The sequence below is a fragment of the Ictalurus furcatus genome, chromosome 28 (assembly GCF_023375685.1).
Source record: "Ictalurus furcatus strain D&B chromosome 28, Billie_1.0, whole genome shotgun sequence".
Taxonomy (NCBI): Eukaryota; Metazoa; Chordata; class Actinopteri; order Siluriformes; family Ictaluridae; genus Ictalurus; species Ictalurus furcatus.
In genome coordinates this window covers 6,519,038-6,542,431 of record NC_071282.1, presented here as the reverse complement: position 1 = coordinate 6,542,431, position 23,394 = coordinate 6,519,038, and the positions used below count along the sequence as shown (strand labels likewise).

Genomic DNA, 23,394 nt, shown 5'->3' with positions numbered 1-23,394 from the left:
GAACTTTAAGACTTTTCTCCTGACTTTTCTCCTGATACATCTCAAGTCAAACTGGAAACGTTCCTGTTCTTTCAACACTTTTCATTCTTCTCGTAAATTTGTGAGGTTTTTTCCTGGAACACAACTTTAATGTCTCCAAGAGTTTCTTTGCCACTGCACCATTACATTTACATTTACATTTATTCATTTAGCAGACGCTTTTATCCAAAGCGACTTACAAATGAGAAATTACAAGCAAAGCGATATATCAAGCAGAGAACAATACAAGTAGTGCTACCATACAAGATCCATTAATTGAGTTCCAGAAGAAGCAAAGTGCGCAGAGTAGAGGTGTAAGTGCAAATATTATTTTATTTAATTTTTTTTAATTTTTATGAGTTGGTTAGGTGTTCACGGAAGAGGTGGGTCTTTAGCTGGTTTTTGAAGATGGTGAGAGATTCTGCGGTCCGGATTGAGGTTGGAAGTTCATTCCACCACTGAGGAACAGTTAGTTTGAAGGTTCTGGAAAGGGACCTTGAGCCACGCTGAGTAGGAACTACTAAGCGTCGGTCGCTAATTGATCGCAGATCGATCTTGACTTGACTTGACTTGAGATCACCATCTTGACTTAAATGAAATCTTCATCTTGTCACTGCTTCTATGTAGTTATGCAACCGTAATGAAACATCAATGATCAGACTTTGATCAGAACTTATTATCAAATGTTCATTTTTTAAATGAGTATGTAGTGTAGTACCAGATTTGACAGTCAAACAAACCGGAGCCAGTGCGATTTAGTTTGTTACAATAAAATTTATACCTTCATTAATATTTATTGAATAACATGTATAACTACTTGTGGTGTATTACAGCAAATGTATAATGTCAACCTATATATATTCCAGCATCAGGTGAAATATAACATGTTTATGTTTTCATTTGAACTTCCCTTGTGCGGGAAGTCTTGCAACAGCTTTCTGTGCGGAATCGGTTGAAATTTAATGTAATCATATAAATCTGCTTTAATTGTCCCGAGTGAGTTTATGAAAGAAGTGTTGTTATGATATCCAATTCGTTAGTGAATCATTTGTTTGAGTCACTTCATTTCAATGAATTGGAGAATCCCGTTGATAAAATCAGTCTGAATGATTCATTCACAAATACAACCGATTTGATTCTCAAGTTCAACTCACTGATTCAATGATCCTCTCAGTGTTTTAGCTAATTTCCACTCAATGAATAATAATAATAATAATAATAATAATAATAAAGTTAATTGTTCTTGGTACTTAGGGAATAAGAAATTACAAGTCAACAGCTTATAAAGACATCCAGATAGAGTTTCTATAGTGTCTGTGTATGAGAGAGTACAATGGTGTTAATTACTTGTACCGTATATATCGTTATTTGTATATAGTTATAAATGCATAATTTCCGTTTATTTAATAAACTGTTCCAATATAGTTCTTTATAGTCTCTTATTGAATATGCAATAATTATGCTTATTGATAATGGTCGTTTTTACATGTGGCAATAAGAAAAGATAATTGGGGGGTGGGGGCTTGGCGCCCGGAATACAAATTAGCTAGGGGGCCCAGAAACCCTAGCGGTGCCCCTGCCGAGAGGTGCTGGGAATCTCAAAATTATCTGTCCGTCTTTTATTTCCCCTCATTGGATAAAAAAAAAAGTATTAAAATAGTGCCGTAGAAAAATTTGCAGGTTGTAATGCAATAGCGAATGCAATATGTTTGCAATTTTCTTATAGTTCACCCAAAAATGAAAGTTCTGTCATCTACTCACCCTTCGGTTGTTGCTGCTGACAGACTTTTAATTTTTGTGTTTACTTTGGTAAAAGGAAATACTTAAAATCCAAACAAACCTGTTTTTTCTTTTTGTGCATGCTGGATGATCTTCATCGGTCTGCAAGTCAGACATCAGTGTTGCCTATGGAAGTTTGACCCAAGCTTCCTGATATCTGTCTATAAAAAACATTGTTGTTAACCTCCCCAAAAGAAGTAACAATCATGCACCACATTTGGCAGACACCCTTATCCAGAGCAACTTACAATTATCTAATTTTTATACAACTGAGCAGTTAAGGATTAAGGGCCATGCTCAAGGGCCCACCAGTAGCAGCTTGTCAATGCTGGGATCTGAACTCACGACTTTCCAATCAGAAGTCCAACATCTTAACCACTGAGCTACCACTTCCCAAGCCTCGATTATGAACCGGATCCTTGATCCTGGTGTGCACACCTTTATTTCCATTCAGTAAGACTGTCATCCAATCAGTAGCCACCAGCTACTGAAATACATCATTGTTATGAAAGATTTGAAATTTGTCGTCTATGTACCATTTCAAGCTCAGCTAAATGTAAATGTAAAACTTACATAAGTCTTTCTGCTAAATATATAATAACAAAAGTTACCAATGTTTGAATATACAGATTTGTTATTTGTTAAATTTTGAATATACAGCTTAAAAGCCACCATTGAAAAAAAAACATGTTGAGCTATAGTATTACCTAATAGAACAAACAAATCCTCTTAACTCTCACTAAGCCTTTATTGTCCTTGAAAAAATATGGAATGTAATACAATTACATTCACAAAAATGAGGAGTTTGGAAAGTAAAAATACAAATACCAACAACCCTGCTCTTTCTCCTTGTACATGCTGGTCAGAGTGTTGCTCGTCAAAGTTTAGTGCAGCGTGAACACTCAAGAACACTCACGTGTTACAAGTTCCTTTATGAGCGTTCGCAAAGTAAAATACTCGAAATGTAAATGTAATTTGATGCTTACCCGAATTGTTTTATCTAAATTATCCCATATCTCTTGGTAAATAATCGTTTGTTTTGTTTGCGTCTAAACTGCACAAACATGGTGGACATCTCCCACTACCACAGGCACAAGACCCCTCCGACTGCTGTGCGAGTGAAGATGAAATCACCTGAGAGCACAACAAAGCATGTTTAAATGAAATAAAAGCATATAAAAGAATGACCTGCTGTGTTATATCTAAATATATTTGCTACTGTTATAAATATTGGTGCATGTTCTGTCTTATACTATTATTATTTTTAATTAATCTTTTACCGCGGATACTTTGTTTTTTTGACAAATTCATGACATTAAACGTGCAGTTAACACATTATCAGGTACTGTCAGGGAATTAAGTCAATTTTATGTTACGCATATAATTATTGCTACATTAATGCAACCATCTGATTGAACCAAGCCGAGTCATTGCAAGAAGTGGCACAGTGTCACATATTAAACGTTATGAAGGTGATAACGGATGCAAGTGCAGTTAAAGACTTTTATTTGTGTAGGTCAGGCAGACAAATCCAAATCATGAGACAGTAGCGTGGTCTAAATAACAGGCAATGTGTGAGGCGATCTACAAACAGGCATAAACTGCCTAAAGAATTAAAAACGAGAAACAAAAAACAACCGCTTGGTAAGGACATAACACTCAATACTACGCAACGTATAAAGAGACACGAGGGGTTTAAATGACAAACGTAATCAGGGGTAAAATACAAGTCAGCTGAAAACAATGATGCCACAACTACAGGAAACAACCAAATGGCAAGACAGGGGTGGAGACAGGACAAAAACCATAACAAAAGCACATGTAGAAAGTGAACAAAGTCAATGTCACTGAAGACCAAAAAGCGTGCGTTAGCTAAGAGCTCGTGCATCAAACTCGTGTTTCGGGTCTGCAAGCACGCTGCATGCTACAGCGCTAGCTCGAGGGGAAATCGTGACACCCAAACTTTATAGCCAGATCTGGTGAACAAGAATAGGCCCAGTGCTTTACCGGCGTAACAAAAACACATGTCCCACAACGAGCTGTGGATAATACATGGATAATACATGCCGAGTCTAGATACATAATTTGTCCATAATGACCTTTTTAAGAGTAAAGAATTAAAGGTACACTATATGCACCTTTCTAGATAAAAGATACAAACTAATTGTACAAAATTGTACAACGACAAGGAATGGTACCGTTTAGTGTACCTAAGACCTTTTATAAGAATTAATCGGTACTGAAGCTAAACATGAAGGGATCCAATACATTTGCGATTATTTGTTGTGTTACCTCCTATCTTGGTAATTGTCCAAATGACACATGTTCCGTGCATAATGTTCAAAGAATGTACTGCATATGGGAACATTGGATAAATGTATCATGTTCAGGATGGATCATATTGTATTTACAGGTGTACAAAATTGAGAGAATTTCTTCATCTTCTCCATCATTTAACATAAGTTATATCCTACTGTAGTTGAACTACCATAAGGTAAATTTGAGAATTACAGCAATGGATCAATAGACTTGCTAAAAAAATAAACATTTCCAGCTTCTTTTGCCTTATTTGTTGGAGTGTTGACAATTTAAAGTTGGTTTGTACAAAGAGCCCTAACAGCCCTCTGCCCTTTTTGTTTCTTTCCTAGGGTCTAATGGTGTATGGTCATAAGCCCCTTAGGCATTATCCTTTAATTACACATGTCCTATAACATGACTTTACTCAGAAACCTTTTGACTTACATTAGCTTCTCACAAGATATTATTACATCTGACATTTTTATAAATGTCAAACAAATCTCTTGACCTGTCTGTCAGAATGCTCTGTTGGTCCTTTTGTATTTTCTTTGCTGTCCTGACTTTTTGGACTAAAGTGCTTATATGTACAGTGCTGTGAAAAAGTATTTGCCTGATTTCTTCTGTTTTTGTGTATATCTCATACTAAATTGTTTTAGAAATTAAAAGAAAATCTAAGATAAAAGAAAGGCAACCTGAGTAAACACAAAGTACAGTTTTTTAAATGACAGTGTTAATTATGGAAGCAAAAAAAATGTTATCCAATACCAACTAGGCCTGTGTGAAAATGTATTTGCCCCATAGTTACTAATTCCTGGAATCTAAAAAACTGCATTCATAATAGGGTTCAGCTGGACTAGACCCAACCAGGCCTGATTACTGCAAACCCAGTTCAATCAAATCAGCACTTAAAAAGAACTATTTCAACAGCATGTAATTAGTTAAAAGGTCTTACCCAGTAACACACTATGCCAAAGTTGAAAGAAATTCCAGAAATGATGATGAAGAAGGTGATTGAAATACATTAGTCTGGGAAGGATTATGTTGGAAACTCAGAAGCGAAGACCAGAAGACTCTGGTAAAGCTTCAGCAGGATTCTTTATTGTAGAACATCAGGAGCATCAATCTATAGATAAGAACATGCTGTCTTGCGCTGCAGTCATCAAGTCTAAAACATTGAGCTATACATTGTAGTTTTAAAGATATTTAGGGTGCTGTCCTTCCACGAAAAGACAAAACACTCAGTTGATGATAGTAAACAGAGTGTACAAAGGAAGTAAGCAGTTGTAGGAACCCTCCCCAGACCATGGACCATAACTATACCACTCAGACTACTTCATTATCATAGAGATAAAAGAAGGTCCACACCTAAGCCATTATATTTACATTTGACTCAGACAATGATTAAATCATGAATGATGGTTGTCAATTCAGTGACTGGGACAGAGGCACCAAGACCCATCACATACCAAAGGGGATAGCTTTAGTAAGCCATTCTTGTTTGACTCACATAAAGGTGAACAGAATCTGGCATAGACCTTCACTTAGCAACTCTGTTTAATAGTGTAATACACTGATGCTGTTGCTTCTCTAAACTACCAAGTCGGATACACACATAACTCATTCTTAATATTCCCACAGTTACAAAGCTATTTCAAAGGCTCTGGGTCTCCAAAGGACCGCATTGAGAGCCATTATCTCCAAATGGAAAAACTCAGCACAGTAGTAAACCTTCCCAGAAGTGGCCAATCTTCCAAAATTCCTCCAAGAGCACAGCAGCTACTCATCCAGCAAGTCACAAAAGAGCCAAGGACAACATCAAAGGAACTACAGGACTCTCTTGCTTCAATAAAGGTCACTGTTCATGACTCCACAATCAGAAAGACACTGGGCAAAAATGGCGTCCATGGAAGAGTAGCGAGGCAAAAACCATTGCTAACCCAGAAGAACATTAAGGCTTGTCTGAATTTTGACAAAACACACCTTGGTGATCCTCAAACCTTTTGGGAGAATGTTCTGTGGATTGATGAGTCAAAAGTAGAACTGTTTGGAAGACAGTGGTCCTGTTAAATCTGGCGTAAACCAAACACAGAATTCCACAAAAAGAACATCATACCTATGGTCAAGCATGATGGTGGCAGTGTGATGCTGTGGGGATACCTTGCTGCTTCAAGGCCTGGGCAACTTGCAGTAATTGAGGTGAAATTGAATTGAATTGAATTCTACTCTCTACCAGAATTTAGTGCGTAAGTTGAAACTCAAGTGCAACTGGATTATGCAGCAAGACAATGATCAAAAGTATAGGAGTAAGTCCTAGTCCTAGAAGTAAGTGAAAGCCTGATCTCCAGTTATCGGAAGCGTTTGGTTGCAGTTACTGCTGCTAAAGGTGGCTCAACCAGATTTTAAGTTTAAGGGGCAATTCATTTTTCACATTGGTGATAGGTATTGGATAACTTAGAAATAAATAATAAATAAATCCCTATACACTGTATTGTGTGTTTACTCAGGTTGACTTTTGTTGTACATTGTATTTCATTTGAAGATCTAAAACTACACAGTAAAATCCGTAGTGTTGAATTAACACCCAGAGTGTTCATTTGAGTCCAATGGACTTATATAAACACTGTGGGGTGTAAATTCAACACTGTGGGTGTTAAATCAACACTGGTGATTTTGCTGTGTATTTAGTAAGAGTGTCATGTAAACAAGGAGATGCAGGATGCAAATGCAGTTAAAGCTTTTAATAAAGAGACAGGCAGACAAATCCAAATAATAGACAAAAACGTGGTCAAAAACAGGCGTGGGTCATGCAATCTACAAACAACACAAACGAGGCAAGGCAAAGCATAAAACGAGAAACTATGGACAGGATTAGGAAACTGAGAAATGAGGACAAGGAAAGTTTTGGTATGGCTCTGGTGGCAAAACACAGAAACCCACAATATTTTGCCCCGAACAAAGACACATGAGTGGTTTAAATATACAACGTAATCAAGGAAATGACACAGGACAGCTGAGACACATTAGGAAACAACCAATTACATTACAGGGGTGGAGACAGGAGAGAAACCAAAACAAACGCTGCGTCCAAAAACACATACTTCCTTACTACACAGTAGCTGAAAAGCAATACGCCAAGGGGTAGTATGTCCGAATTCTCAATATGCGAGAAACAGTAGGCGAGAAATACCCGGATGGCGTATTGCTTCTGGTGAGATTTTGCAGTATGCAACCGATGGACACTACGCAAGTCAAAAATCTCATCCAATGGGGCCGGTGTGGACTAGCTCAGAAAAAAAAAATCAGGAAGATTTTTAAGTATTAAAACTTGGTTAAACAGGACTTGTTTAACAATACCTGAATAAATTGTTAACTTTTTGAAGCAAGAAAACAGTTGTCACAGCATTTGAAATCTTTTTTGTAATCTCCATCATGCATTAGCCGGCCAAGCTAAAGGCAATGAATTTACCTCAGCCTGTTAACACTGCCCACATTAAATTGCTAACTCAGTTAACTTTTCTGATGTGCATTTTGTCGTTAGTGCGGTTGTTTTGATCTGGTGATCCCTTTAAGATTTTTGTGTTTATGATGCGGTTGAAGGTCACATGACAATGCCAGCATGGCGGTTATATATGTCCGGGATTGTATTCATACTACACACACATACTGATTAGTATGCACTGTTTCAACATCTGTGCAGTAGGTACTGCATCGATTGCAATACGTATTGTCATAGTACGTGATTTCAGATGCAGCCACACATGTGAAACAGTAAACAAAGTCAATGTCAAAAAACCTAGAAGTGCGCACTGTCGTTCTTCGCCAGTGCTGGAGCATTCAGCATGAGGGGAAATCCATGACAAAGAGATATACATAAAAACAGAAGCAATCAGGATGTGGTGAATACTTTTTCACTGTACATATAAACTGCTGATTTTTATAATATTTCATTGCATTTTGTGTGTGTCTGTGTATCTGTGTGTTTGGTTTGTGGACTTTTACTTGGTGTAGTGGTGTATACATGGGTGTATATGTATTTTTTGGATTAGAAATGTTTCTAAGACGGAAGAAGGTTGACCTAGCGATGTTATTTACAGCAATGTAGACTTTCAACGAGAGACTAACATCAATAATCACACCAAGGTCTTTCACTGCTGATGGAACTGAAAGGCCTTCAAGACTATATAATCAGAAAGCTTAATTATAGCTGCCTGTCCTAGTAGAAGCATTTCTGTCTTGTCAGAATGAAGTAAGGGACAGTTAATCAGCACCCAGTTTCTAATGTCCTTTATATATTCCACAACTTTATTAATCGGTTGTCTATCATAGCATCTCCATAGCAGTGGAAGCTAGAACTATTCTCATAAATAATGGTACCCAATTATGTAACTTTATGTCCATTTCATTTTGCTTTGATAAGATTAATGGTAAGGCAGGGTCTATACAGAATACTTTAAGTTGGTTATTGTTGGCATAAATATATATATATATATATATATATATATATATATATATATATATATATATATATTTTAACAAGCATACTGATAGCGCAGATGCCAAAACAATTTGGTAAAATAAGCTAGGCACAAGTATGCCCAAACAATTGTTCAATTTCCTATATTAACAAATCTTTCTATCTATGGGTAAAAAATATGGCAGAATTTCTGTTTAACCTCCTTGCACATAACATGTGCCCCCCAACTTGCCAATTCCCACCCACCAACCAGTTCTCCCCATCATATGATGGCTACCAGCTGGAGAGGGTGAAGGCTAAAATTTGCTTCCTCTGACACACATGAAGCCAGCCAACTATTCAAACTGCCATTCATGCTGTGTCACAGGACAGCATAACACACTCTAACACATACATCCTTGTAACTCATACTATCCATGATTGGCTAGTGTCATTGACTACATTTACATGGTCAGCAGTAATCTAATTATTGACCTTACTATGAGTAAGACAATATTGTGATTAAGGTGTTTACATGAGTCGCTTTTATAATACTTCTTTCATGTACCCGTTTTACATGTTATAGAACATAGTTCGATTAACAGCACACGTCATTACGTCACCACACCACGCCATCCGACGTCCCTCCAGAATTTCACGTATCAACAAACAGTTCGTCTTCGTTATGGTACAAACCGCGTACTTACCGTCTATATAGTAGTCGAGATACATGTATTTCTCCTACTACAGGCTTATAGTAGGCAAGTATGTGGTTTGGGATGCAGCCATGCTCTCTTCTTTGTCGTAAAAATGGTTGAGCACTGCCGTGTGTGATCGTGTCCTGTCGCAAAATGCGGTGAAAACTTTCACACAACATTAATAATGTGATTAAAGTGTTTACATGTCTGTAATAAACGTCGATAATGCGACTAAAACAGGAGTACTCCACATGTCTTAATTCGATTTGTGTTTACTTCGAGTATAACCTTAATCTGATTAAGGTAATTAAAAATGGCTGTTTACATGGTAGTTTCTTAATCAGAGTATTGTCTTAATCGGGTTAATAGTGGATTATTGTTGTCCATGTAAACCCATTGATTGTGATTTACAGGGTAAAGAGTATGCCATCCCTCCCACTCTGAAATCATGGCCAGTTTTGTTCCTCTAGATGCGCTGTGTATTTTTAATTCGCAACTTTAGAGCATGAGTTTCCAGTTTGTTTTAAACAGGGGTGTCCAATCTTATCTGCAATGGTCCAGTCTGGGTGCAGGTTTTAATTCCAATCAAGCAGGAGCCATACCTGATTCCACTTGTTTAGGTGTGGCTTCTGCTTGGTTGGAATGAAAACCTGCACCCACACCAGCCCTGTCCAGATAAGATTGGACATAAAATTGACTGCTGTTTGCAAAAGAAAGAATTGTGAGTGATTTCTAAATGTATTTTTTCCCTAGCTCTTTTCGTCAGGATTACAATGAAGTAATTATAATCTGTGCCTAGTGTTCTCAAAAATAAGCGTCTTGTTTATTTATGTGTTCCCTCTGTGACTATTATTGTAATTAGTTGAATCTGAGGACAGTTTTGTTCATTTTAAATCAAGATGTTGCAAGTGCTCTGCTTCTGCATCACCAACTATTTAGGTATGTTCTCTTTTTGCTGCATTGTTAGCTGTTGAGATGATAATCAATTAACTATGTTGCTCAAAGTTATGTGTATTACTTACCAATAATGTATTAGTTACCATTTTGTACTTCTTATAGTTTAATTTATATTTTGACTGGCTGTTTAGTCGTTAACTGTTGTTTAAACTATGGTTCAGTCTCTCTCTGGGACCTTTGTCTCTGACACTTATAGCATTTAGAAGATTAAACAACAGGATTTATATTTAAAAAAAATTGTTTTATTGCTCAATTTTTTCTATTTTACTGATAATGTCAAAACTCATACCATTCACTTATTTGCCCTCAAATGCCTTATAGGCATTCTTTATGAAGTTGGACAAGTGCATAGTAAAAATGCATTGTGGGGAAAAATTGGAGCAAAATACTAACAGACATGGTGGTGATTAATTATTGGTCCTGCGAAAAGGGAAACAGCAGTTTTTGAAACAGAGGAAGAATAAACGGATAAGCAAAAATATAAAGACTTAATAGATAAAAAGTGTCAGTCTATGTTTTTGTTTTCTATAAAATCAAATTATACTTGTCACACACAAAATTGAAGTATAATAGCACAAATAAGTATATGACAGTCTTTTTTTTCCAACCAGAAAAATATGGCTGTGCACACATTATGTTCATTATATTATCTTAAAATGATCTGTGATTGTTTTAACATTTATGGAAATTATAACCCATTTATAACTGTGATCTGATATAAAAGTGATCTGCAATACACAAGGAAGCTATAATTTTATTGCATACTGGTAAAGTCTGTCACAAAGAATAACAAATAAATGTGAGCCTAAGGCACAAAATGTCACCTTTATTTTTAAGGCTTATTGTTTTGGAATTTTATATGCGGTTGCATCGAGGCCCTGTAATTGCACAGGCGACTGGAACCAAAGCAAATTGTAGAAAAATAGGTTCGTTATTGCTTCACTGTAGTGTAAATTGTTTTTGTCACTGATATTGCATGGTTTGTCAGATCATTTATATGCTCATTTGTCCTTAAACATATAGGTTTTTCCAAGTAATTCTTGCATAAATGTGTAGATTGTGGGGTTCCCACAAATGGGATTAAGAGACGGTGCTTTGTTTTGTTAGAGCTTGTTATTGATTGTAAAGCTCAAGCTGCTTAACTCAGAACCTGATGCAGGCATCATCTTTGTTTCATAACACGCCAACCATTTAACACTGATGAAGTAGATATAGGATTTGAATTAGGAGGATTTAAATCGCAAGACATGCAAGGAAGGTCTCCTTGACTGTCAATAAACTGTGATTATGTCTTGGAACTACCTTCAGGACCCCAACCAAATGGACACACACCTATAGCTGAAAAAAGCTTCACAAATCCCAGCTTCAACAAAAGATCTGGCTGATGGAAAGCATAGCTTTTTGTTTATCATGCTTGCTAATTAATACTCATACATACACTCACCAACCACTTTATTTGGAACACCTATACACCTGCTTATTCATGCAATTATCTAGTCAGCCAATCATGTGGCACCAGAGCAATACACAAAATCATACAGATTCAGATCAAGAGCTTGAGTTAATGTTCACGTCAAACATTATGGAAAATGTGGAAAATGGGGAAATGTGATGTGATATAATGCCAGTTCTTGGCTGACAGGAGTGGAACCCGATGTGGTCTTCTATTTTAGTCCATCCATCTCAAGGTTTGACGTGTTATGTGTTTTGAAACTGCTGTGTGTTAAAATCCCAGGAGATTCTCAAAATCTGAAATACTCAAACCAGCCCATCTGATACCAACACCCATGCCACGGTTAAAGTCACTGTGATCACATTTTCCCCATTCTGATGTTTGCTGTGGACAGAAACTTTTGACATGTATCTGTATGATTTCATGCATTGTGCTGGTGCTACATTAGATACTGATTAGATAATTAGATAATTTGCTTGAATGAGCAGGTATACAGGTGTACCTAATATTTCATGCAGGAGTGGCATGGAAGTATGGATATAAGGATTGCCATCTGCCTTGAGTACTACATGTGACATTAACCCGGCCTGAACCAAAAACTATTACAGACCTAGTTATGTTGTGTATGAGTTCATGTGTGTGAAATTGGATCACAGCAAGTGCACAGGGCCTTGTCCACACTGGGCGTTTGGGATAAATGTTGTTTATTCTGGATCTTTCTATTTTGCACCTCTCAAGGGAGGGAATGTGTCAAAAGCCTCTTTTCTCTGATTAACCAGCTTACACACACACTTACCACAGACACACATGGTGGTGTTGAGCTCTTTCTACACACAGCGCTCACAGTCACCCAAAGGACACATCCCCCTCCATGAAATAACCAGTCTCTCTTTCTCTCTTTCCCTCTCCCTCTCCCTCTGCCTCTTCCTCTAAGACAAAAACACGTGCATACTTCCTCAAACGTGCAGCTTAATGTTTCTTTGATCCGATTCTTGTGCCATTAAGCTTTAATGCTAATGGAATAGTTTCAGCCTTTATTGGCTTGAACATGAAGAGGCAAATCTGATCGGATGTGCTTAGGGAAGCAGTGTAAGCTGACCATGCGTGGGGGTATGTAGGATAAAGGGCATGCACATCGCTTAGAGAGAAGTGTTTAAAGCTGTGGGAAGGGTCAGAGTGCAAAATTATAGGCATACAAATATATGCTCTTTCTCTGCTATTACCGTTGAGTGAAAGTGTACTTTTGTGGGGAGCATAAAATGCCTTTTTTCCTCAATATTTTGATTTTATAGAAGCATGTCTGTAACTTTAAGGCAAATGTCCGCATAATTTTGTACTTAATTTTGTTTGTTTGATGCAGACCTTCTGCGAGTGTGTACCCAGCACGTCGCAGCTCAAGCACCGCTGGTCTGACTCAGACACAGTCAGGCAAACAGCTCCCAAGGTAAGGGCTTGCAAACACACTCACACACATACTAGACGTGTGACGGGGTATGAACATTATTATCATGATAAATACTTATTTATTTATCCTGTTTGAAGATGTAAGTAGATAATACAACTAAATAGTAACTATATATATATATATATATATATATATATATATATATATATATAATCATGAATCATTCATGCTGTTTCACCTCTAATACGTACTGTACATTATGACACATACATTAAAAATGTAGAACTAACAATGTAGCCTTGACCTTGGGTTGAAAATACATTTACTAGCGCTCCCTTTACCAGATACCCCTTATGCAAATACATTCTGTCTGTGATCTATCTATATATCTATTTCTCTCTTATATAGATACAATGTGGAATTAAATTATCACATTTGGTCTGACAATGCCTCTAAAAAGGAACAGAGAGAGTAACACAAAGATATTGCATTTCATAATTTTGTTAGGAGATGACTCTCTCTCTCTCTCTCTCTCTCTCTCTCTCTCTCTCTCTCTTTCTCTCTAGCTCTCTCTCTTTTCAGCCTCAAGGAAAGAATATTAGCAAATACATCCAAATGTAATGCTATCAAATGACCTATAGAGTTTTAATTTCATTTCGTTGTGTTGTATTAACAAAAGCCACATGCAAAATGGTGCCAGTCATAAAATAATGTAACATCATTTAAAAGTATACAATGCTTCTCCCTCCACATAAATTTCTTATGTAAAAAAGGCAAGAAAATAAACTATTTAGCTAGTTACATTCATTTATTACATTTTGTTTTTGCCAGATACTTTCAACCAGTGCTAACTGAAATACAGTGACAGTCCTGCTTAAGAGCTGAACAGTGGGCTGATCACTAATTGAACCCTAACCTTGCTGCAGTACATGCATCACAGTGCGCATATATGAGTAAATGTTCATATCCTCAGTCCATCAACTATATGGGCAGTTTTATAATAGCTTTAATATTTGTTTGCTCATGAGACATGTTACTAAATGCTGATAATCAGGTCAGAATAGGGTAAATTATTGTCACCCACCTTTCAGCCTCACCACAAACAGATTAATTAAGCAGACAAATCAATTAGGTTTTTGCAGCTTTGTCTTCAGTCATGAGTAGAATGAAACAACATAGCGCATTTTGCTAAAATTACTTGTAATGTATTATAACCAAAGTACCTATCTTTGCCTAATGCACTCAGTACAGTATGTTAGATTAGTGTACCTTAATGTAAAGTGTTGTCAGAAACCACCCTTAAGTATGAGCAAAGAAGGCTGTGAAAAATTGTCTTTATATAACCTTTTGATCTTTTGTAACAAAATATAAAATAAAAAATCATAATAATAATGAAAAAAATTCACAACAATACTTTGCTCCCATGGATATCAAACAATTGCAAACAAAACAGGTTTATCAAAAAATATCTTTGTTAAATATAGGTGTGCAACAATTATTGGCACTCTTTTAGTTAATACTTCCCTTTGCCAAGATAACAGCTCTGAGTCTTCTCCTATAATGCCTGATGAGGTTGGAGAATACATGGCAAGTGATCTGAGACCATTCCTCCATCTCTCCAGATCCTTCAGATTTCGAGGTCCACGTTGGTGGACTCTCATCTTCAGTTCACGCCACAGGTTTTCTATGGGTTTCAAGTCAGGGGACTAGGATGGCCATTACAGGACCTTGATTTTGTGGTCAGTAAACCATTTTTGTGTTGATTTTGATGTATGTTTTGGATCATTGACCTGCTGTAAGATCCAACCACAGTCCAATTTAAGATTTCTGGCAGACACAGTTAGGTTTTTGTTTAATATCTGTTGATATTTGAGAGGGTCTATGATGCCATGTATCCTAAGAATATGTCCAGGTCATCTGGCAGAAAAAACAGCCCCAATACATTAAAAAGCCACCACCATATTTAACCATGGGCATGAGGTACTTTTGCATATGGCTAACTCTCTGTTTGCGCCAAAATTACCTCTGGTGTTTATTGCCCAAAAGCTCTATTTTGATTTCATCTGACCTTAGAACCCGATCTCATTTGAAGTTGCAGTAGTGTCTAGCAAACTGAAGATTCTTGAGTTTGTTTTTGGATGAGAGTAGAGGCTTTTTTTCTTGAAACCCGTCCAAACAACTTGTGGTGATGTTGGTGACTTCGGATTGTAGTTTTGGAGACTTTCTGACCTTAAGACACTGTGATCCTTGGAGATTTTTTTGGCCACTCGAACCATCCTCTTCACTGTGCGTTGAGACAATATAGACACGCGTCGAATTCCAGGTTGATTCATGACATTTCCAGTTGACTGGAACTTCTTAATTATTGCTCTGATGGTGGAAATGGACATTTTCAATGCTTGTGCTATTTTTCTATAGCCACTTCCCATTTTGAGAAGCTCAACAACCTTTTGCCACACAAGACAGCTATATTCCTTGGTCTGACCCATTGTTATGTGTCACAGATTTTCCCTCACACTGAGATTTCTGTCCTGTCTCCACCCCTGTTGTGTTATTGGTTATCAAAGTTTCCCACTTTGATATTGTTTAGGAGCAAAGTATTGTTTCTGTGTTTTCCGCCAGATCCATACTAAACCTTTGATCTTAGTTGTCATCTCATGGTTTTTGAGCCTGTTCCCTGTTTCTTGTTTTGCTCCTTGCTTCGTCTTGTTTATGCCTGATCGCCTCACCCCTCGCTTGTTTTTTGACCACGTTTTTGCGCATCGTTTGGATTTGTCTGCCTGCCACTCTTCAAATAAAGCTCTTAACTGCACTTGCATCCATCCATCTGATCCTCCATTACATGAGAGCTGGGGACTGTAGATCTATACAGCATCACAGTGACAGTTGTGTCAGGTAAAAATTACACAGAGTGAAATGCGCCCTGGATGTTGTGTGCATTCGGGGTGATAGTTTTCAGCCTATATCACTGACCATAACACATCATCAGCAGTGATTACGAAGGTGCATGTGAAATGCAGTCTCGAGTGTAATGAATGCGAGCAACCTTTTCCCCCAAGATGTCCTGGTTGATTCAGTATATCATAGTTTCCTCTGTGTTCCATTCAGGTTGCACCATTTGTGGTTGAAGGCCTTCCTTAAACAAGTCTGTACCATTTAGAATATCCCAATACATGTCACATGAGATTTATCTCTTGAGATAGACAGCAGTAGTAAATTATATATTTTTTAAAAAGCAGCAAAATATAAAGTAGCATCTGTCTTAGTCACTGTCTTAGTCCAGACAGGCTCCCGGTTCCTTCTTGCACAAGATTAAAAAATTATTCTGGCACTGTTTTTGTGCATTGACAAGAATTAAACAGCTGCTCTATAACAAGGAACCCTAAGGGTACAAAAAATAATCCATGTCTCAAAAATGAGCTTTTCTAACATGATACATTCTTGTTAAATATATTAAATGTTTAGTTAAGTGTCTGTGCTTTGATTTTTTTTGAAGCTTCCATAATGATGAAGGACTAATGTTGAATTATGAAGTAAAAAGCAATAGCTGGATTGCTTTTCTTTTGGCAAAATATATTTTTTTCCCATTTTTTTCTTAACACATAATATTTAGAGTTGATATAACTGAGCACAGTGAGGAGTTAATACAGAATTTGCACTAACCTGGATTCAGACGTAGCTACAGACTTATGTGCTACTGTACGTTTGACCAAAACAGAGACATGTCTCAGTTATTCACTGTAACTATAATAATTCAACCTGAAATTTTAGACAAAGTACATACACTACAATATTGAGGAGAGTCATTCAAGGGCAACATTTTTTTGGTGCACACGTGACTGCCTGGTCAGCTTATCCATTAAACTTTGGGGACAGCTCACATACTTTTAAGGCAAACATGCAAAATACCCAATATATGGGCACAATGCATTATTTCCAAACCTCAAAACAGCATAATGAATGGCATTCCATACCTTTTATTGTATTTACAATTAAAAAGTAACTTGTGTGGACATGCTACCTCAATTTTGTATCTCTTATTTACATATGTTTACATATGTCAATGTTCATACAATTGACTATGAAATGCAAAGATCAGACACTGCTCCTGTGAATCCAAAAGGCAGAAAACAGCTGTCAGTACAAAATTTTAGGCTAGGCTATATCTAGAACATCATGGGGGGAAAATGCACTGTGTTTTTATTATTTAAAGGCCTGGTAGCCAAGTAACGTGATCACAAATTAACATCATCATTGGGCATGAAAATAAGCTCCAACTGCAGAGATATGAAGAGGTCATTTTAATATTCTGACTTGGCCAGCCAGAAATTAAAGTTAAGCATAATTGTCATGTGACTCAGAAAATGGAAAACTTTCCTTACATTAAATAGGATGTGAAAGGAGAGAATTTTAGAGAGAATTCCAGTGGTGGAAATTGTAATATATATATAAATGCTGCTCTTAATGACCTGCTAACTGTTTAAAAGTGAATTAGGAAGTGATTGACATGATGGTACAACCATACTGTACATGAAATGACTTGAAATGAGGGAGATGACTTTTTTTAATGGCTTTACTTGAAGTGTTCTTTCAAAAGTGCTTCCCAGAACCACTGTTCATTTTTAAATGCTGGCCATAAAAGCCAATCTAATTGCAGGCAGTTAAGCTTTGTCCATTATCATACACCAACTGGCCAGTATAGCTAATTGATATTCATTGATAAGAAACTGTGTGTAAGCTTTAATTGAGTGAATTGTGCACTTGCACTTCATTCACACCCACATATGGGATAAATATACTTAACACTATGCAACTAGGATAATTTTTGGAGACCAGGAAACAACCAGTGTCACTTAAACATACACATATACACTGATTTGAAAGGTTATGACAGAGTGGTTTTAATTTTCAGCTTATTAAATGAAATGGTGATGAACATGAAACAGAAGGTATGTTAATTATTTACAAAGCGCACAAACATCATATTATATATATATATATATATATATATATATATATATATATATATATATATATATATATATGATTATGATGTTTGTGCGCTTTGTAAATAGATAATAGAGGAGGGGGTGGTTGATTATGGCCAAAATGATAATCACGATTATTTTGATCAATATTGAGATCATGATTTTTGATCACGATTATTCTTTGATTTTAGGAACAACATATTTTTAATGCACTTTCACATTTAAATAAACAGACCGCTGCTTTCACCTCCATGTTGTGCTACATTACTGCTAATGTACAAATCATTTCATCAAATTAGACTGGTCCTTAAAGTTCATCATCTCGTAGAAGCAAAATATAAATAAAATTGTACCCAAATATATAGGATAAGTAAAGATAAAAATGCCATCAATCAAATGAAAACAATTCAGGCGAATGCAGAAAAGGCAATATCAGTGTTTGCAGGAGGAGAGATGCAGCCAAATCACCCAATTGAGAGGTGCAGGGATGACGTCATTTTGTACCGGAACCCGGAAGTTAGCATCACACTGGTTCCTTTGACAAACACCCAATAGGATTTTCACATAGGCTTTTGGATTGCAAAAAAATAAGCTGTGATCAACAAAAGTTTACAATACTAACACATTTTGTCCATCAAGATCATTTTCACAAATGAACACAACCTTTATGAAGTTTGAAGCCTAAATACAATCGCCAGAAATAAACAGCTAACCGTATGCTATAAACAAACTACACCACGGTCGCTCGATTTCAACGTCACCATCACCAACTTTTCCAAACTTCATTTAAAACATTTTCCATAATACGGATTTACTCTATGGATAAATCTTCATCCACCTTTTTTGGGGGAATTGTGCACAGCAAACCTGACACAGCAAAGACTTTTCCTGTTCAGCGTGATGACGTCCCCATGTCCCCAACAACGTCTGTAGCCCCATTTACTAACATGTTAACAATCGCCTTTTTCAATACACGTAAAAGCTTTAAAAACTCACAAGTGGGGTATAACTGGTGCATTTTATATCGTAGAATAAAACATGAAAATATTTTGAGTTTGTGTTCACCACAGACCTTATTTCAGGCTTTTAACCAAAATCCCATTCAAAAAACCCATTGACTTTGAGACGATGTAACGGGAAGCGCTAAAATGCTAACTCGTTTCCGGGTTTTGGAATTACAAAATCACGTTATCCCTGCACCGCTCTATGGTGACTGGCTGTAAGTTTAGGAAGCACTTGATTTGATATTCAGCAGAGTTTTCTATGACTGGAGGATGAACTTTAAACATCAATATCACAGTCGATCATGTTCATGGAATCGTGGGCAGTCAAAATCGAGATTGATATTCGATTAATTGTGCAGCCCTAATATATATATATATATATATATATATATATATATATATATATATATATATATATATAAATTTTCATGTGGATTTATATATTTATTTATTTGGATCCACACTGCTTCTTACTCCTTTTACTACCAGCAATGTCCTACTTTACACCCTTTGCTTCCTACTTTCCTTCGTCAGAAAAATAAATAATAATTAAGGCAGTTGCCTTGATGCCTTGATTCCCTGCCTAAGTTTTAAGCCTGACCATAGGCAGAAATGTCATGAAATACTGACATACACTAACAGTCACTAACCCCAAAAGCTCATTAGACTAAGGATCAAGAGACCAATATATTAAATATATTGAATATTCTATCTATTAAAAGAATACAAAAGAATACAGTACCACTGGGAATAAGAGAGAAAATATGTGACTACAGCTATTTCTTGGCCAAAATAAAATAGTTACAGTTAACCTATTTCTTCACAACCTGTTCCCTCTCCCCAATGATTTCCATCACCATTTTGTCTCAGTTATCCACATGAGCTGACATGTGGGATTATGGCATATAGGAGAAAGAATGATGCATGTATGCTGCTTTTTACAATCCACCAGATGTACAGTCGGGTCCATATATATTTGGACAGTGACATAATTTTCATAATTTTGCCTCTGTACTCAGGGGTTTAACAAAAATACTGCATTAAAAGTTTAGGAATTACAGCCATTTTTCCCATAGTCCCTCCATTTTCACAGGATCAAATGTAATTGGACAATTGACTGATAAGCAGTTTTATAGTGGGGTGTGGCTTGTTTCCTCATTATTTCAAGAGAAATTAAGGAGATAAATGGTCAGGAGTTCATTCCAAGTGTTGAATTTTCATTTGTTAGCTGTTCATGAGAAGTCTCAATATGTGGTACAAAGAGGTGTCGATGCAAGTAAAAAAGAGGTCATCATTAGGCTGAAAAAACAAAACAGATCTATCATAGAGATAGCAGAAATATTAGGAATGGCCAAATCAGCAATTTGATAGATCCTTAAAAAGAAGGAATGCACTGGTGAGCTTAGCAAAATTAAAAGGCCTAGAAGATCACTGAACACAACTAAAGTGGATGATTGCAGAATTCTTTCCTTGATGAAGATTAGCCTCTTTACAACATCTAGCCAAGTCAAGAACACTCATTGCATATCATTGTCAAAGTCTACAATTAAGAGACGCCTTCATGAATGTAAATACAGATGGTTTACCTCAATATGTAAACCACTGTTAACACTCAAAAACAGAAAGTGCTAGATTTTATATATGCAAATTTTTGAATTTGCTAGAAAATGTTGTTTTTAAAAAAAAACAAAAACAAAAAAAACATGCCCAGTTCTGGAAAATGATTGTTTGGACAGATGAAAATAAGATTAATTTGTACCAGAATGATGGGAAGAGAAGACTATGGAGAAGGAAAAGAAGGGCAAGATCAAAAGCAAGATCAAAAGCATACAGTGCATCCGGAAAGTATTCACAGCGCTTCACTTTTTCCACATTTTGTTATGTTAAAGCCTTATTCCAAAATGGATTAAATTCATTATTTTCCTCAAAATTCTACAAACAATACCCCATAATGACAACGTGAATATATATATATGTGTGTGTGTGTGTGTGTGTGTGTGTGTGTGTGTGTGTGTGTGTGTGTATACATAATATATATAGCTTGAATTAATAAATGTAAATGAAAGCAACCCAAGGGGATCTTAGCAAAGAAATTAAATGTTCTTACATGTCCAATGACCTCAAACCAATTGAGCATGCTTTATACTTACTGAAGACAAAACTGTAGGCAGAAAGTATTTTTAAAGAGTATTGAAAATAATCCTAATATTAATGATTTTTAGTTTTTTCAATTATTTTTGAATCTGTGAATATGGAGGAATGATGTAAAGTAATGGCTGTAATTGATAGTTGGTTGTATATTATTTATTGACTGCAGTTTTCAAACAGTGCCACAGATTTTCAATGGGATTCAGATCTGGGCTTTGACTTTTTTTTAACCAATCCTGGGTTACTTCAGTCTTGAGGTTTCCCTTAAGCTTTATTATTTTTTTTATTATTATTTTTGTTGTTGTTGTTTTTGTTTTGTTTTGTTTTTTCTTATCTTTTTTTTATTTAGCAGACTGAAGCAAGTTCTCTTGTAATATATCCCTGTATTTTGGTACATTCTTTTCCCCTTCAATTTTGTGCTTTCATGTGGCTCTTCTTATTAAGCAATAGTTTCTTTCTAGCCACCCTCGCATACAGTCCTCAATTATGCAAAGCTCGTGAAATGGTTGTCTTGTGCACCTTCACTCCACTCTCAGTCACTGTACTCTGTAACTCCTTCAGAGTCAATGTTGGCTTCACTGTGGCGTCCCTCACCAGTCTCTGTCTTGTTTATGCGCTGAGTTTTGATTACGGCCTGGTCTAGATAGTGCTTGGGTGGTGTGATACAGCTTCCACTTCCTCCCTATTGATCTGACAGTTCTTACTGGGATTTCCAACCTTTTAGATATAATCTTATACCCTATTTCTAAATTATGAAATGATATTACCTTGTCTTTAACTTCCTTAGAATGCTCCTTAATCTTTATTTTCACTCATTTCCTACACACTGCCACTCTCTTTGATGGCAATTCAACTTATTTAGTCTATTGTGTCCTTGTTAAGACAGTATCTTTTGGATAATTATGCAAGCAGCATTTGTTAAAATTATTATTATTATTTGCTTTGAAATGTTTGCTGACAAATAATTAATTTTGACTTCACTGCAATACTCCCAGGATGAATGTGTGTATTTATCATTTGTTTAATCTGATTTGATTTCAGGAAGGTTGAATACTTTTGCAAAGCACTGTATAAATATACACTAATAGGCCACTCTCATTCATGCTTATTCATGCAGGTATCCAATTTGGACAAGTTGAAGTTTTGGAAAAACAACAGGAAATTTGTTTGTTTTTCCAATCTTCAACTGTCCCATTTTTGGAGGCACAGTGTCCACTATAGCCTCAGATTCTTGTTCTTGGCTAATAAGACTGGAACCTGATGCAGTTTTCTGCTGTTGTGTTCTGTGTTGTGCATTCTGAGATGATTACCACTGTTAAAAATAATAATTATTATTATTATTAGAGCTACCACAACCTTCCTATCAGCTTGCATCATTCTGGTCATTCTCCTCTGACTTCTGTCTGGTTTTTTCCTGCCTCTCACTGGATTTTGTTTTCACATTCTGTGTAAATTCTATGGACTGTTGTGTCTAAAAATCATAGGTGATCAATTTTCTGAAATACTCAAACCAGCCTGTCTGGCACCATCAAAGTCACCTACTGAAATCACATCTTGTCCCTATTCTGATGTTTGGTGTGAATACTAACTGTCCTGCATCTGCGTGATTTCATGCATTGTGCTGCTGCCAAATGTTCGGCGGATTGGATGATTGCATGAATGGACAGGTGTACTGGTGGTCCTATTAATGTGGCTGGTATATTTATATATGGTATATATTTATACTATATATAAATATATACCAATATAGAATATACAAACATATCAATATTTTAATCTAATGTTTAATGTTAATGGTACTTATTATTTTACTCAGTACCTAGTCCCAAAATTGTTTAAAAATATACTAAAAGAAAGCTTAAAATTTGATTCCTGTAGAACTCTCCACTCATTATTGTATGCATCATATAAAGACAAAGCTGCTGGGTAGCATCTGGAAGAGGAAGCGGGAAAGAGGATGGATTGATGCTTGGTGCACTTGCATCTATATTTCTCTCTTTCTTATCCTGTCAAGCTGCACTAAAGTTAATTGCCTTCATGGGCTTTTTAAGTCACTGAGGACTTGGGAAATGGTTATGATGATGAGTATAAAGGTTTTTATGTTAGGTCTAATGCTCAGCCCTGCTTCTTCTGTCCTCCTTGCCTTTCCTGGTCCATCCTTATGTCTGCCCATAACTCACCCCTGAACCTCCC

At 36.4% G+C, this 23,394-nt stretch overlaps 1 protein-coding gene across 2 annotated transcripts in view; it reads left to right on the top strand.

Annotated features, from left to right (window-relative positions):
* The window catches only part of fibcd1b (fibrinogen C domain containing 1b), a 170,441-nt gene that overhangs the window by 74,201 nt on the left and 72,846 nt on the right, over positions 1-23,394 (top strand). For both annotated transcript variants that reach the window (XM_053617682.1, XM_053617681.1), the window contains one exon: positions 13,017-13,100. In XM_053617682.1, the coding sequence (XP_053473657.1) occupies positions 13,017-13,100 (84 nt within the window). The remainder of the gene's footprint in view (positions 1-13,016; positions 13,101-23,394) is intronic.